The following is a 17,159-nucleotide window of genomic DNA, read 5'->3' as shown; positions in this document are numbered from 1 at the left end:
ACTCCAAGGATCACAGAGCTCTGTAAATCCTGGCAACAGCAACAGCTCTGGACCATGCATGAGAGGCTAGTTTGGGTTGCTCTCTTTTCTGGCTGGAAACTGTACTGTACCACTGACTAGAGTCAAACTGCTTCTGCAAAGAGGAGGGGAAGCAGTTGTCCTTCAAGTAGAGAAGGCAAGAGTGTAATGATCTTCCCTAGCAGCAGGGACCACGGAGCACAGGGAAGCCTGCATGGTGTGGACAGGTGTGGAGTCACACACTTTCACTGGAGGTTTTCAGGAATAGATCAGACAATCTCCTTGCCCCCTCTTGCCTGCACCACTGTCCAAACCTGGGAGAGAGGCCATTGCCCAGCCGCCGGAGCGTGCCTGCACGCTCTCAGCTCAGTCCAGGCTGCTGCTGCTGTCTCTCTGCCACGCTCTCCAGGTCTGCAGGCGCAGTGCCGAGAGCGGGGGTGAGACAGAGGGAAGCGGTTTGCAGGCAGCAGGCTAAGGTGTCGCTTCTGGCTTTGTGGCATTGTCTGCAGAATGCAGGTTTGGTCCCTTCTGCTCAGCATAAATGGAAAATTTTACTTGTTTTGTCAATAAACAAGTGATTAGAGATACTGCAGGGTTTGCTTTGCTGGATCCTTCTGTGCTGAGCAGAAGGATCTGCTGCAAAACTGTAAAACTGTCACTCCTGACAGGAGCAAACACAAACGATCTTTCCGACCCATGTGTATTTCTGTAATATATGTTTCCTTATTTTGTACAGGCTAGTTACAAAATGTGAGTTATAACTGCACAAATGCATTTGACAGGTCTTTTTCCATTGTACTGGTAATATTGGTGTTTACAGAGTTTAATCATTTTTATTTTGGAACCGTAGCTATTTCAGTGATCTAGCAGCAGAGTTAGTTACATGAACAACCTGAAACTCCAGGCCTAGGAGTAGACGTTTTTCCCCTTCAGTGCAGCCAAGACCCTTTAGAAGTGAAATATGTCCAAATATTCACCCTGTCACTTACCTGCAGAGTGCAAATGAGATGACTGCATTGGCTTTAAATATAAAAGTAGTATTGGGAAAAATAATTCTGAAAACAGCAGCAGTGTCATGGGCTGGGTGACACCCTCACTTTTCCTGGCAGAAGAGGCCAGCTCCTTTGCCACGGCACATGCATTTGGGTATCATTTCAAGTGATTTTTTTTGGTTCAGAGTTTATATTTGGAAAGGAAATGTGAGAATCTGTCCTGAATTGTATATTTTAAACAGGATTTTTAAAGCTTGGAAAAATCTACACTCTTACAGTTGCAAAATGCATGATGTACCTTATAGGTAGCATATGAGTGCCATCTAGTGTTCATCACTCGTACATTGACCTTTACATTTCAATTGCTTCAGAAGTATTTTCTTAGCGCTGTGCTCGACACTGCACTGCATTGCAAAGTGTATGTGCCGGGTTGGCACCCCGGCTTAGTCTTTCCTGGAGAAGTTTGGATTTTGGCACACGAAATAAACAGAAGCCGTGTTTCTCCCTCTGGTTAAGCCATTCCCATGCTGACCTGTCCACTGTCTTCACCCTGGCCAAGAAGCAACCTCTGCCTCCTCCATCCATGGACGGGGTCAGAAAGCCACAGCCTTCGGAGGCCAGCCGGTGGCTCCCGTGTCTGTTAGGAGAAYGAGATGGCCAAGGGCCTTCTTAAGAGTGCTGCTCTTTCCTGGATTTGTACTGTTTTCCTGACAAGCAGTTTAGAGGCTGTGAGGGGAAATATGTAGAAGGAGGAGTATAAAGTAACTTTCTGCTCATGTGCAAAAACATACTGGGTTAAAAGGAATAGACTTGCTGACCCAATGGTATCGCATTTTCAGAGGTTCCAAATATTTGCAGGCCCTGGAAAGCAGGCCAGAATTTTTATCCCCTTCATGTAACAGGAGGCTGTAGTCCAGGGAAGCTGTGACTCGAGTTTAGGCGGACTTCTAAAGGTTCAAATGCAGAGTAATTAAGTGACCAAGATAAAGTATATGTGCAAATGTCAGAATTGAAAATAAGTGGAGAAAGAAGCAACCTGCCTCCAGAGAATGGATTCCCTTTACTCTGGAGAGCAGAAAGCAGCTGCAGGTGGTATTAAATCCCATTGGTCTCAGTGGATTGCAGCCTAAGCTACTACTGTRGGCAAGGCATTAAAAAAAACCTGGCTGTTAGAGTGAAGTACAGTTCTCCCTGCTTACTCTTGGTTATTTCAGAGAGCTTCATATTTGTTCCTTCTTTTTTAGCTTGCAGCACTCCTCCCGTCAACATGAAAGTGCAGCCTGTGAACAGAACAGCGTTGCTTGTAACCTGGAACCAACCAGAAACAGTCTACCACCCTCCTATCATGAACTACATGATCTCCTACAGTTGGACTAAAAACGAAGATGAAAAGGAGAAGACTTTCACCAAGGACAGTGACAAGGACCTGGTAAAACCACAGCATCAACCATTGACTTATGTCTTGAGCTGTCCTTATATTGTTATTTTCTCAGTAGAAGGAAGAAGAGTAGGAAAGCTTTTGTTACATTACAGACAGGCTAGTGTTTGACTTGCAAGGAATTGCTTTTAAAATGTTCAGCATTAGTTGAAGATTGCCTAATAGATCACCCAAAACACTGGAGTGTGAATTTATAGTTTCTGTGAGTGTATAAAGGACTAAATCTGCAGACACCTTTTCATATTCTGTTGCTGAGAAGTAGCTGGCTCAGGAAATAGTTAGACTCTGAATACCTTTCGGCTCTTGTTCAGCTCACAGATTTTCACAGTAGAGGCCTAATCCCCCAAAATCAAGTTGGTCACTGTGCGTAGCCCCTTGCAGGCTTTGAAACAGCTTCTGATCAGTAAGTGCTGCCAGTAGTAATAGTTGCATGGTCAGAGCTAGAAGATTATTGTAGAGTGGCCTGTATAAGCGTTGCCTCAGTCTGGCTGTGAGAGAAAGAGAGGGAAGAGCAAGACGGTTCCAACATAGATGGAAACACCAGTCTATCCCCTCCATTTAGGATTTGATCTGCTTGTCATTCTTGTCCAAGTGGAAGCAAGTATTGTACCGGTCTTTAACATTCTCTGCATATAAAATCAAAGTGACATATTCAGGTTTGAAAGGCTTCCATTTATTGTTAATCAAAGAAAGCCTCTAGAATAATGAAATCAGTAATTGTATATGCACATGAGAAATGCAGCAGCACAGAGTGTTATTTCTAATGACTGTTATCGTATTTTTTTTTTCAAATACACAATCCTCTGGGGCCATTCAATCAGTTAGACAATAATACTTCTCTTATTCCCTTAGATGAAGATTCTTTTACTTCRTTTCCATTTATATTTTCAATTTCCCTACTAGACATTGTTATCTGGGTCACATTAGGGAATGATGTGCCTCACAAAATCAGAAAGAAATCTATTGAAAGGCACCCAAGGTTATGATGTATTGTAACCTCTCTTGTCACARCTCCACACTCTTAGGGGACTTTTTTTTTTAATCAGTAATAAGGAGGAGAGTGTTAATCAGCAAAAATGATGTGGGCACAGCGACAGCATCCTGTTGTATGTAAAAGAAATAATTAAATGTGCAGAGGATGTGATGGAGCGATAGCTTGGAAATAAATTGCAGTGAGACCCTGTGCTGTGCAGTAGAGCTTGGAGGTTAAGGAGGCAATGATAGCTTGGTCTATTTTGGGGGCAAGAGAAGAAGGAAACAGTTTTTCAGAGGAAAGTGCAATCCACTTTCAGTGCTCTGGCAGAAACAGCTGGGCTGTCCCATCTTGAAACAGAGCTAGACAGTGTTTTCCTAAAGGACTTACTGGTATTTCAAATGGCCCATGCAGCTACAGGTGCTCTCTTCTGCAAGACAAGAAATGATGTGACTGTGGACTAAATGCCACCCAGAGGAGCAGCATGAAGGCAGCAAGGCAGTGTCTCGGGTTTAAGAGTATGCAGGGACATCCCAGCCCACCATCATGCCTTACAGGCCACCAGCTGCTAATTGCCATAGCCAGTTTGTTGCAAAATAAACAGTGGGTTTGAACATATAATGACTTTTCAGGGCTTATCTCAGGCTTGRAATTTGTACCTCCACCCATAAAAACTTCATTTTAATTTCTGTGAGGTTGAATGATTTGAGGGTTAGGGTTTTCTGAGGAGAGTGGAGACCTTCAAGCATGAGGCATGAGAGCAGACGTGGGGCATGCTCATTTCTTTCCCATGGGCAGAGCCAGCAGAGTCTGGGTGCAACACGTTGATCCCAGGGAAGTCAATTGAACTTCACCTGGACCTCTCCAAGGGGAGCAGTGACTATTCCCCTTTAGAAATAAGTTTGTCTTAGATGGCACATATGTCCTGTGTTAGCACAATGCTTTATATATTGCAAACTGATCGTGGACAGTCCTGTGGGGGTAAAAAACTGAATAATATCTATTTTTTTTAAACAGAAGGCCATCATTAGCCATGTCTCACCTGACATCCTTTATCTGTTCAGAGTTCAAGCAGTTTGCCGAAATGAAATGCGTAGTGACTTTAGCCAGACAATGCTCTTTCAAGGTAAAACAAACAAACAAACAAACAAATGTATTTTTAAATTAAATGGCTCTGTGTGTGTTTAACATTTTCTTTGCAGAGTACAGTATGTTGTGGAATGATCTCAGAAGACGTTTGAATGCATGTAGACAATGCCAATTCCAAACTGTGGCCAGTGACTTTAGCAGAGTCCTCTTTCTAATGATGGCGGTTTGCCTACTGCACTCTGTTGGAAGTGGTGTGTCCGTTCTTATGAGAATACATAGCTTTTCTTCACTAGTTTTATAAGGCAAATTCATCAGCGACTGCTTATGCATCAGAGGCTCAGCTACAGCAGAACGAGAGTCTGATTGGTGTCTGTGTTACATAAAGAGGAAAGGAGATCAGTCCCACCTTGACAGCCACATGTAGGGATTCTCAGGTTTTTACCATGCACAAAACCACAGTGATTTTCAAAACACACATATTTAAATGAGAGCTAAAGAACTGGCTGCTAAACTGTCAGTTGTCATGGATTTCCACTGAAGTGTGTTTGACAAGTCTGGTGAAGTTGAGATTTGTAGAACTTGATGCTTTTGGTTTCCGTAAGTGTCAAAGTTTTACTTCTCCCCAGGAATTTACTTCTAATTGTTTTATTCGGTAGGGCAAAATTCACCTCTGCTGAGAGCACTCATCCCATGACATTCCTAAGAAATGTAGACCTAGGAATGGGTATTGGAAAAACAAAACAAGTGTAGAGTTAAAAATTCAAATTCTGAAGTGAAGCAGACTTAAATCACTTGGGTATTATGCTGTATATGGAACAAAATAATAAGAAGCATTTTTAAGAGATTTTTGGAAAATATGCAGGTTTTAATGCTAACTTGTCAGTCATTAACATCTGAAGGATGTCAAGCTGTGGACGCAATTCAGTTCTGTTCCAGCATCCCTGGTGCATGCCGCAGTGTTAGCAGCATCGCAGGGATCAGACAAGAACTGTCCTGTCCAAGCAATATCTTTTATATAGCTCTCAATTTTTTAGTATCTCAGCAGAGAGTTTTGGAGTTCAGTTTAAGTGCCAGGCAGGAGTCAGAAGCCTGTGTATTAGTGATTCTGGCCTCTTTCAGCAGATAGTAGAAGGGAAAGATTCTCTGAAATTTGATCATGATAACCATTTAGTTCCAGTTAAAAACAAAATGTTATTGACAGTTTTGTCAAATATTCCTTGTGCTCTTTAGCCTTTCGTTCAAAAAATTGGAAGTGACAGACACATCTGCAGTAGGAGTAGATGTTGCATTTCCTTCCATGTCTCCCCCAAAAGTAGGTGTTCTTCTAATCTTTGGCTGTTCCAAAGATCTAACTTAAAAAAAAAATCAACCTGAGCTCTCAAAACATTCTTCAGAGTCTCATTATTGTACTCAAGATAAATAGCAATAAATAAAGATAACATATCGTAAGGGCAGAAAGAAGTTGTTATCCTCAGCTATTCCAGCTTCTTGTGTGAGTCAGTACAGTTCATCCAACTTGGATTTGAAGGAGAACATATGTTTTCTGACAGTGAACTTAGTCCAGCATTTCCAGTCCTGAGTAATTAAAGACAAACGAATCATCTTTAGACATGAGTAGTTAGGTGAATAATATCAAGCAACTTGTCTAGAGAAGCTTAACTTTTCTCCAGACTGACACCACCATAACTGATCATATTTTGGACTTTGCTGCATGCAGCAGGCCTTCTCTGATGTTTCCCTGCCAAGTCTGTGGTTACCAGTTCATTCGCAGGCCTCCATTTCTCTTCTCTCTTGGCATGTTTAGTCATAGCAATGTTCAGCAACTGTTTAGCAAAAATTGTGTTGCGATGTCGCTATCATCTCCCGTCTCCCTTCCTAGTCCGCTTAAATGTTGTTATTCTTTGTTTCTCAGCTAACACTACTCGAATTTTCGAGGGGACCAGAATTGTGAAAACAGGAGTGGTAAGTTGTGGACGTAAATCACTGCAGTGAATTGACGAACATTTGTAATTTGTGGTGGCGTTCCCACCAGGTGGCAGCATGATGTTGTAAATCTGCGGCGGGACCGCAATTTCCTACGGTGCTAGTGGTTTAAACCCTGCGCAAAAGGCTTCATAACCTGCGTAAAATATCGGGTGAGATTTTGGCTTTCTAGCCTCAGATTCCAAGAAGTTTTAACCACTGGCGAATCATGTGTTAGAAAAACTTCCAAAACAAATATTAAGTGCATTTAGATGGGATATGTAATCTTAATGATGACAATGGAAATAAATTTAATTTATTTTATTAACTGTATGACCAGAAGTATATATGCAACAAGAATCAGGCCTCACATACAGCATATTTGCTTTTCCAGTGCTTTAAGGATATCTGCTGTTGTGTGAATGAAGCCTTAACAAGCTGTTTGTTTTAATTTTAATTCAGGTGAGACTATAACAAGTCACTAAAGCTGACCATTGTATTCTGGAGTCAGAAATGTTGATACTTTTACAGTAAAACTGGAATACACCGTTTCAGTTTTGCAAGCATCTGGTTATTTAACATTAATCATCCATAGCCTTAAATTCTTGGCATTCAGTATACTAAATTGTTCAGTCAAATCTATGGACTGAATTCATACTATTGAATTTTCTCTACATATATTATTTTTGGTTTTATTCCATTCCAATTTGATATGCTCCCTAGTAAATGAGTAACACATACAGAGCTTGAATCTGAATTATTAATGTTTTTAAATGATATATAGAGGTATTCTAGATGTACAAAATCTGCTGTCAAATTTTATTACTCAGTCTAGCTTTGAGACCGTACATGCCAAAGAAAAGCAAATCTCACAATGCCTTAGGGGTTCACACTGATAAGTATCCAAAAGTTTAGATGCTTATTTAAAGTTTTGGCTGGAAATCTCTAAAGCACAGGTTTTCTTCTGAGATCTCAGGTTCTCTGTGATTGCAGCTGGTCAAAAATAACATGAGAAGGCAGCCTTTCTTGTTTTGCTGCAGCATTTCAACTACATGGCCTGATTGAAACCGTGAATGGCAGAGAGATGCAGAAATACTGTTAAATTACAAAGCCATTCCAGAAATAGAGAGACATTTTATGGTTTTGTTCAAGGTTGAGTAGCACCTGTGTAACCCTTGTTTGTCCGTGTCTGGTGTGTGCGTTTGCAGCTCATGGTCCCCTTGGTGATGCAGTCAGTGACATGAGACATGCTTGAATAAGTCAGAGAGGGAATGTGGTCCGGGCAGAGCTGTTGACCCCAGCTCTTCTGCAGATTTACTCCATGTCTTTAGCCAACTCTCTTGAGTGCCTTTTTGCAGATGTAATGTAGGACAGTGAATTACTTGTCTCGTTCTTTGTTAAGGTTTATACCGGGGGGGTTTATTTCAGAGAAAGCATATGTTAACATGCACGGAGCATGCATGCACTTAGTTGAGCAGCTTGGTTGCACTAAGCTAACCAGCAGGGAGAGCGCTGCGGGATGGGGCACGCCAAGCCCACGCGTGGCCGCCGCAGTCTGGCCATGCCGGTAGCTGCCCTGGCAACTTTGGCTAGCGGGAAGACTCCTGATGCCCTCCAAGCCCTTCTCGACTTCCCAGCTGGACCTGCAGCAGGKCTTCTCTAACGAGAGCAACGCTTCGCTGCTTGCTGCAGTGCCAGTGCTTAGGAGAATAGTGCTGGTCTCGGAAGGTAAATTTAGAAAATAAAAATAGTACCGTTTGAGGCCCTGACAATGTGTGTGGGAAGACCCAGAGCTTCCTCCAGAGCTTCCTCCAGAGCGGTCCACCAGCCCTGCCTGCCCGGTAGCGGCACAGCTCATATTTTTGGACAACGCTTATGTAACGCCACATTTTTAAACTTCTGAGGATTAGGGCGCTGTGAGTAATGCCGCTAAACTCATTAAACTTCTTCAGATCCTCCCCCACCCCGAGAGGAAACGTTACTCACAAGTAGCCAGCGATGTGGGTGGAGAAAGCCCCGCTGTCAAACGAAGATAAGAATAAAGAGACTTTGATTATAATGATTGTTTTGAAATGGCAAACGCAGGGACGTTTCCTCCCGTCATCGCTTGCCTTGTGCCTTGGTGGCTGGTGCTTTTTCCGGCTCGGTCTTGCGTCCAGCTGGTGTGAATCCACGTCTCTCGTTTAGAGAGGCTAATGAGCGGGATGGTGTGTGTGTGTGTGGAAGCCCAGGCAGCACGTCCGGGGCCCCTGCTGATGCTCTCCTCTGTGTTTTCTCCCCTGCCCTCTCCTCAAGCCCACCGCCTCGCCGGCCTCCTCAGCCGACATGGCGCCCATCAGCTCCGGCTCCTCCACCTGGACCTCCGCCGGCCTCCCCTTCTCCTTCGTGTCCATGGCGACGGGGATGGGGCCCTCCTCCAGCGGCAGCCAGGCCACCGTGGCCTCGGTGGTGACCAGCACCTTGCTGGCGGGGCTGGGCTTCAGCGGCGGCGGCATCTCCTCCTTCCCCAGCAGCGTGTGGCCCACCCGCCTCCCCGCGGCAGCGGCCCCCAGCAAGCAGCCTGGCCGGCCGGCGGTGGCCGCCACCGAGGCCGCGTCCTCGCCGGGGCCGGAGCGGGACGCGGCACTGACCAAGGACGGCGAGGGAGCGGAGGAGGGAGAAAAGGACGAAAAGAGCGAAAGTGAGGATGGGGAGAGGGAGCACGAGGAAGAGGAAGAAAAGGACGCGGAGAAGAAGGAGAAGAGCCGAGCGACCGAGGCCGCCGCGGACGTGCGGAACAGCACAGAGCCGCCGCGAGCCACTGGTGCCCCCAATAGGACTGCGGGCGAGGAAGGAAACGAAACCATATCGGGTCCAGAGCGAAACCAAAACGTTGCCCCGACGGATGGACATCCCACGGAGGAGACCTCTGCAGCAGCAGAGCCTCAGCCTCCGCCTCTCCCCTCCACCCAAGTGCCGCCAGTGTTCACCGACGAACTTTACCTGGGCAAGAGCCCACGGAAACCGGAGACAACGAGGAAGCCTCTTCCAAAGGAGGACCGCTTTCCGGAGGAGTACCCCTCAGATAACAAATTCATCACCATCAACCCAGGTGAGTGACCTCCGGGGAACTGTTTTTTCCCCACGTAAGACGGTCGGGTAATTACACAGACCAACCTCCGTGCTGATTTCCAGGAGATACAGCACTGTTGCGGTGCCTGGCTTCCTCGCCATGGGCAGGTTATTGCAGGGCCCGGTCCACAAATTGTCACTGGGGGGAGAAGAGGGGAGAGGTCGTCTTTCAGTTTTGGGGGGAAAGATGCACGCTGCCTGTGCTTGTTACTAGAAAAGGAAGTCTGGAGAAACATTAACCCCTRATGTGCTACATGAAGAAGTTTGCTTAAAAAACCAAAGGGGGAACGTGGTAGACTACAGCTGTGAAATTAATTTGGAACAGCGGTTGCTGTGCCTAGCTGGTGTTTAATGGGAAGGTTGCTATGTATGTTATAAGCTAATTTAGTTTATCTGCAGGATTCTCCCTGATTTTGCTTTGAGATATTCTCCCAAATATGGGATCGTTGCCGGCTAATTTCTCACCACAAAACCTACATGCTCTGATCTTGCAAGACAAGGCACCTTTTGCACTAGGATTACCTTACTTCTTTTTTTCCTGTGAAGAAAACTGTAGTCGGGCAGAATTTGTGGGTATTCTACATTTGTCCTGAATTACTGTTTCTCCTGTACATGTCAACCCTGCATGTACGTGCCAGCTCCTCGGTATGTGCACGGTGAATATGACCTTTTGAAAGCATGCACAGGTGCTCTGCATGTGCAGTAAGTCCAGCAGGTTTGGGATTTGCTGCACAGACCTATGCAAACAGATGTCTGGTGGTGTTCCCAACTTGCTGTGCGGAAAGTCCAGGCCATATGCACGTATTTCTGCCCACCAGGCACCTGCGAGAAAAACAAATCTTAACTGCACAGGAACAAATGGACTAYGTTCATATGGATTTGTTTGCAGAGGCAGGACTGAGATTTAGAAACAATGGCAAGTTTGAGTGATTATGTGTATTACTGCAGCATCTATAAGATAATGTACATTCTGGGGAGTTTGGTTTTTTGACTGTTACTCTTTATTTTGCTAATCTACAGGCTGTTTTGTCATTTTGTTTTTCCATCCAAGCTCTTCTAGAGTTAAAATACTGTGGAAAAGCTCCAGTATTTATTTCTCCTTACATTTATTAACACACAAATGCAGACATTGTGCTCTCAGGTGTAGTTCAGAATCAATTTAAAAAATAAAGCTAAATCCAAATTTTAATAACATTTATTATAGACATGCTGACCTGACTAATGCTGTGAATTGTAACTGTTCGATAAGAGAACAGATTACCAGTGATGAAGCTGAGCAACCCGCACCAAGTTTTCCTGATTTTTTTTTTTTCAATACACTGCTGTTTTTCTCACTCTTCACCTGGAAATTTTCTTCAAAGTCTGGTGTTCCCACTCTGTACGGTCTGAAATGCCTGACAAACAACTTTCAACATGCCTCTCACCCTAGTCAGCTTCATATCAGGAAGGAGGGAACTTGTCCTAGCTACACATTGCARTGCTGAGGGTAAGCATTCACACCATGTAAGTTCAAACGCTGACAGTTTGATCTGTCTGGGCAAATCTGCCTCTTGAATAGTTCTCTGCGGTTCTTCTTGCCTTCTGCTTCGCTGTTTCTCATGCCCTAGTTTCTCAGATGACCCAAATTCCATGTCCCTTGTATAAGCCCTAGCAAATGGTCCTGATAGCTTATTCTCAGCTTAATGTAAATTGAAGGAAAGATGGGTAGCTCTAGCTTCTTGGCCAATGACAAAGGGTTTGTTATTAGATTGGTTTGTATTCTGTGGTGAGGCTAAGATGAAGACGATGAAAATCAATGAGGAGTTGGGGAAATATTGTTAATACTGCTCAGTAGTTGTTACTGGTTGTTGTGAATTGTAGCCCTTTGTCTGTAGAGGTTTCAGTTTTCTTTTAGCATATAGAGAGCTATCACTGGAAGTGGTTCAGTACAGCTTTGCCTCCTACTAGAGGCTCTTTGATGAGCTCTGCTCACCTGCAAGCTGCCCTCCAGCTTGGAGGCTTGAAGACTGCATGCAAAGACAATCAGTCTTGAAAGGACTCTGCAATGAGGTTTTTCCATACTTGTATGGAGGGAGGGAGGACAACTTCRTAAGATCACTGCACCAAACAAATCAGGCTTCCATGTGTAGGAAATGAAATCTGAAGTGACCTGCACATGTTGRCTGGGGGAACACATAAGCGGAAGGGCTGCCTGTTTCACCCAAGCTGGTCTTAGTTACATCTTGGCTAAATCTCTGGTGGCGCACCCAGTATGTGGGGAAGGAACTGTAGCATATTTTCAGCTTCACAGTCAAGCTCTCCCAGGTTTGTCAGTGTATTGAGCTTGGAGGCAAAGGGGCTGGAGAGGGTATTCAGAGACTAAGAAGGGCCCGTTTGTGCCATTTCCCCCAGAGYAGAGTTTCATTCCCTCTCCTTGACTTCCAGGTGGGAAAAGTTAGGTTGTTCACAAACGGGGTGACTCCTTGTCCAGTCACTGGGAAGGACCCATTTTTTTCAGCTCTGTCTGGGAACACTTGGAGTTTTTTTCTTATAGGCTTCAGGGAAAGAGGCTTCCAGTCTGGAGCACTTTGTACCAGGTGTGAGGATCTTGTCCTTCCAAGTCTCTTCAGGGAAATCCTTCTCCTCTTTGCATCTTTACCACTCAGGCACCTGCAGTAGATCTGCCTTACCAGGAATTTGCCTAAATGCTGTATTAAATTGGCCTGAGTAAGGCTTGGCAGGCCTGTTGGGAGTGCTACCCCCATGAGAAGAGCCTGTGAATGCAGGAGAAGGAGCTTTCCCCAGGGCTGGGCCTAGGCTACTGAAGACACCTGCCAGCAAAACCCATGCCTGTAGCACTGGTTGTCAGCCAAACACCAGTGCGAAGCTTAAGACTAATTGCTTCAGCTTAATTTTTCCAGAGTAATGTGGAAATTCATTATCCATGCAAACAGACCAGACATAGCTCATGCAAGTAGCTGACTTCAGGGAAACTCCAGGTATAAGCAAGACCTCCTGTGAGCAAGGGCCTTCAGTGTTTTTCACAACAAGGTGAGCCTGAAACAGGGGCAACAACTCACCGAGCTAAGAGGCCATTGCCAAAAGTATCTAAAATCATTCCTGAGCATCCGGACAGATAAAAGAAGGTAAAAGTCGCTTCCAAAATGAGCAGAAAGAAAGTGCTGCAGCTTATTATGTCCCATAGAGGGCAGAAACTTCTCCAGGAAGGCGTTTTTTTAAAAAGCTGTCAGGGTTTCAAAAATGTTTTTGCGARGAGAAAGTTTAATCATTTTAAAGAGTAGAAAATTGTTTCATAACAATGTACACTTGTAAAATTAATTATAGAGCATCAAATTAGCAGTTGTAAGGAGATAACTGAACGGGGAAGTACTCATGAGCGTGGATGATTAGAGGAGAACAGGGAACACATGAGAAATTATGGGGAAAGTGTGAGGCCAATTAGTACAGCAAGGCTCATTTTCTTTTAGTGCTTATTTCACACGCACATACACACACCTCTCCTGAGGCCATGTCATTATTTTCCAAATGGCATTGGCCTCTTCTTGTCTGGTGGTATCGGCCAGCACTAATGATTTCTTCTGTCACTGAGCGCTTGCTTGCATTCCCCTCTTTCATTTTCCTGCTCATCCCTTTCTCTGTTTTGTTGCCCACATTAGACTAATTGTATCTTTGATCTGCAACTGTTACAGCTGCTCAGCATTGTCCAGGCCTCTGAAACCTGAAAATTAGAAAAACGGCAATTAGAGTGATGCTCTACAAAAAAAAAAAAAAGAAGAAGAAGAAGAAGAAAGAAAAACAGCACGATTCAGTTTTAACAGGCTAGAGCAGATATTACCCCACAGAATTTTGGTTTGTTGTGCTGGACGGTTAAGCAGATCCTTTGTGTTTGGTGGGGGACAGCGAATGTGCTTCCTGCATGCTGCTGTGAGCAAAGTAACGTGTTTCCCGTTGGGGCTTTCGCCCGAGTCATAAGCTGGGACAACGAACAACGGAGACATGGGTTTGATCCAGGCTTCAGCCGAGTCCTCCCATCCCTCACCGCTTACCCGCTCACACTGCCTTTCTCCCACGAGAGGGCTTTGTAGAGAGGTCATGATGCGCATGTTAAATTCCAGGCCTGGTATATGCCTTTAGCCTGGAGTGAATTTTGGTTTTTAGACCATCTTTGCCAGGTCTGAGGTTACAAAAGCCTTTTGGGGATAACCTCATTAAGATAATTAAACATCTGTGTAATTCTTTCTTTCTGCATGCGTGGTAAGGATTATTAAGCTGTATTTTCATGTGGCACTTGAGCTGCTTCGTGTGGCAACTTAGGAACAAACAGCAGAGCGGCTTGTAAATAAAAGAACTGGATTATTGAGAAGATTTGGGCTGTGTAAACAGTGTGAATATCGGTTATGTGACACCAGGATTAAACATTGTTGGCATCTGTTCATGAAACAGTGAAAAGCCATGCTTAGTTGTGTACAACCGCTAAGTGTGAGTGCTGCAGAAATGCCTTTAAAGATGTTAAAGATCTTTAAAGAAATAGGGAAAAGATGGCTGCACGCTGATGTCAACTTGTATCAAAGGTGATACGATTTTATAAAAAAGAAAAAAAATTTTCTTTGCCTTTTCGTAGTTAAATAATATGACTGGCGTTATTTTTCAGAATTAGTCGATAGCTTTGTATCATTCTCTAATTTCATTTACTCAAGGAAAGATGAGCAGGTGCCGTTCTTTCAAATGGCCGGCTATCTGAGACGGTTCTGCAGAGGGGGTTTCTTCTGGCATTTGCAACATTTGTGTTGCCGTGGTTATCTGTATCTGTAATGGTACAACAAACAGAACTCTGTACAGGCGGCTCATGCAATGTCAAGGGATGATAAAGGGAAATTTCAAAGTAAAAAGCTGTGTAGATTATATATTACAGCTACGTTGCTTATTATAGCAAGCAGTGTTACTTATGGGAAATAAACAGGTTTCTGTTCTCAGGAWCCAATTACCAAGAATACACAGAAAGACAGTAGATTCCTGTGGTTGCTGAGTGCCTCTTTCGTGCCCTGACCTTTGCTCATGAGTTTCACTACCAAAGCACCCCTTGCTGTCCCAATGGTCTCTAATATTCCTGCTGCCAGGGATTGAACTGGATGGGACCGCTGAATGAGTGATTCACAGGAAAATGATAGTTATGGATTTTTCCACACACAAGAGTGGATTTAGCGATGCTGGGACTTGTGTCRTGTGGGACCTCCTGAAACAGATATGCTGTAAACATTTTTATTCCTTCCTACGAGGATGAATGCCAAGCCAGTAAAAGGCAAACTGAGTTAATTCAATGATGGCATATGCCACTGGAAACTGTTTACATTTTTTAGCAAAACTGGAGTTTCCTGGTCCATTTTTTAAGCATTTTTATGCCACAGTACTGTGTGTGGTGGCCACAGTTACAAGAATATGCTATTGGCCGAGGCTCAATATTCTTGGTTTGGAAAAGAGGGTGAAATGCTGATTATTTTCTATTTTACAATATCTTTTCATGTGCAAGCACAGGAATATATAAAGGCCCAGCTCTATCTTTTGTATGTGTGTGTGTTTTCCTCAGCTCTTTTTCTCCTTAATCAGAGTGCTGCCTTTCTTAGGCCCTTCTGCCATGGCACCCAAGAGACACCCACCAGCAGTCCAGCTGTACCACTGCGTTCTTCCAGCCTCGGCTGTCAATCTAGTGCAACGTTCATTGGCACTGGTTTGTTTAAGCTCTCTTAACACTTTTCTTAAGCAGAGAAAAACACCTGAGACTTTCTCTTCCTAGCCAATACAGGAATGGTCTCTCTTTTTCTGAGGCGCTTCACTGCTTGGCCATTCCCAACTGGAATTTCGGGGTCAGCAGTCAGCATGCGCGAATGGCATTTGCTGTTCTGGCACTCAGCATATTGAGCACTTTCTTATCCTCATATCTGTGGTGTACGGAGTTGGCAGGGTTAGATAAGCATGTTCTCCACAGCAGACTAAGTAAGGGGAGCATCGTGAGCATTGCAGAATAAAATAGTGTGTATAGGGACTCTAGCCCGTGCTGTGCTTACAATGGAATTTAATTTTCTTTCCATGCAACCAGAAACATATGTTTTTGTGTTGAAATCTGTGGAGGTGAAACTGAAAGAATACTGTCCTTGGAGAGATATGAAGCAATACCGTAATAGATGTACAGGGGCACATCTGTTCTGTATGGTGGGACTATTTGGCTCGCCAAGTAAGTTTTATTGCATTGTATGGTTTTACTTTGTCCCTTTTACCACTCTAATTAATAACACTTACCTCACCAGCTTAATTTTGTCATCCTATTAAATGATTTGAAATGCACTGATAAAAACTGATGCCTCAGGGCTTATGATTTCTGCAAGTTTTGCAAATGCAGACAATAAGCCTTTGTTCTAATTTTGGGGCTGTTCTTTTCCTTACTCTTTGCTAGTCAAGGAAATCAAAGACCTGTCTTAAAAACGGTATGTTGGATTTTATTAGTATGCTGCGAAGGCTCGCTATGTGCTCTAAGTAAAGCATCCTGCCTATTCTGCAAAGTTTGCACTGTTGGTAACCTCAGTAGCCCTTTTTACTGAAGTTGAAGACAACTGACTACTCATCTCTCTTTTGATCAGTTCTATACTCAGTGCACGTTCACTTCCCCCCAAACATCCCTCTGATTAGCACCTCATTTAGGCCGCCTGCTAAAGGGCATTACCTCCATCAGCCTAGTTCTTAAAACTAGAAAGATTTCTTGCTGGGCTTGCAGCAGCCTGCAGCCTTGCTCTGTTTTCAGCAGTCAGGCAAAAGCATTTACAATTAACCTTTACTTCCATGTTAGTTGAATTTTACTCCTGCCTATGGAGGAGTATAATCTAAATGCTATTAAAATAGAGTATGACTTCATATTATGTGACATCTGGTGACTTCCAATTATCTGTGTTTTGCCTGCCTACGGTGAAAAGGCAATTATGTTCTTCTGGTTGGGTTTGCAGCASTTTCAGAAGATATGATAATACAATACAGAACGAGGGCAAGGAAGCACGTTGGTAAGGCAAGACTCACATGGGCTAATAAGTAGAAATCAAGTGTGTACATTTCAATCTTTGTTCAGATCTGAACACTTATCCCTTCCCATTATGTCCTGTTGACAGGTATTGATCAACTACCACTTGTTTGCTAGGTAACATGAATGAAATACAGAATTTACTTCTATATTTCTCTTTTGCATTTCTTTCTAAAAACTTTCATTCTTCAAGTCTACATGAATTTGCACAAATGAGATGTCTTTTGAAATAAAATGTAGATACAGTGTCTACTTTGATGAGCTCCAATATTGAAGAACCTCTGGACATTAATCTTATGTATGACACAGTAATTTTAACATGGTGTTAGAGTCATGCAAGTAGTGAAATGGAGTTACTCCTCAGGATGTTGACCATACTTTAATTTTGTTTAAAACCTGCAGAGTAATGATTTCTTCTGCCAGAGCGCATACTATCCACCCGTCCATCCATCTTGACAATCCATATGCCAAAAAGTCCTTTCATATGCAGTAACTCACCAGATTGTAACAATT

General features: G+C 43.7%; 1 protein-coding gene across 1 annotated transcript in view; it reads left to right on the top strand.

Annotated features, from left to right (window-relative positions):
* LOC112970527 (receptor-type tyrosine-protein phosphatase gamma) overlaps positions 1-17,159 on the top strand; it is a 149,355-nt gene that overhangs the window by 59,225 nt on the left and 72,971 nt on the right. Inside the window, exons 6-9 of the mRNA XM_026075013.1 lie at positions 2,255-2,439; positions 4,439-4,547; positions 6,423-6,472; positions 8,768-9,563. Coding sequence (XP_025930798.1) covers positions 2,255-2,439; positions 4,439-4,547; positions 6,423-6,472; positions 8,768-9,563 — 1,140 coding nt within the window. The remainder of the gene's footprint in view (positions 1-2,254; positions 2,440-4,438; positions 4,548-6,422; positions 6,473-8,767; positions 9,564-17,159) is intronic.

Source organism: Apteryx rowi, unplaced genomic scaffold (assembly GCF_003343035.1).
Source record: "Apteryx rowi isolate R43461 unplaced genomic scaffold, aptRow1 scaffold_4, whole genome shotgun sequence".
In the NCBI taxonomy this organism is placed as follows: Eukaryota; Metazoa; Chordata; class Aves; order Apterygiformes; family Apterygidae; genus Apteryx; species Apteryx rowi.
Note: the sequence above shows the minus strand (reverse complement) of the source record. Positions and strands in the feature narration are given on the sequence as shown.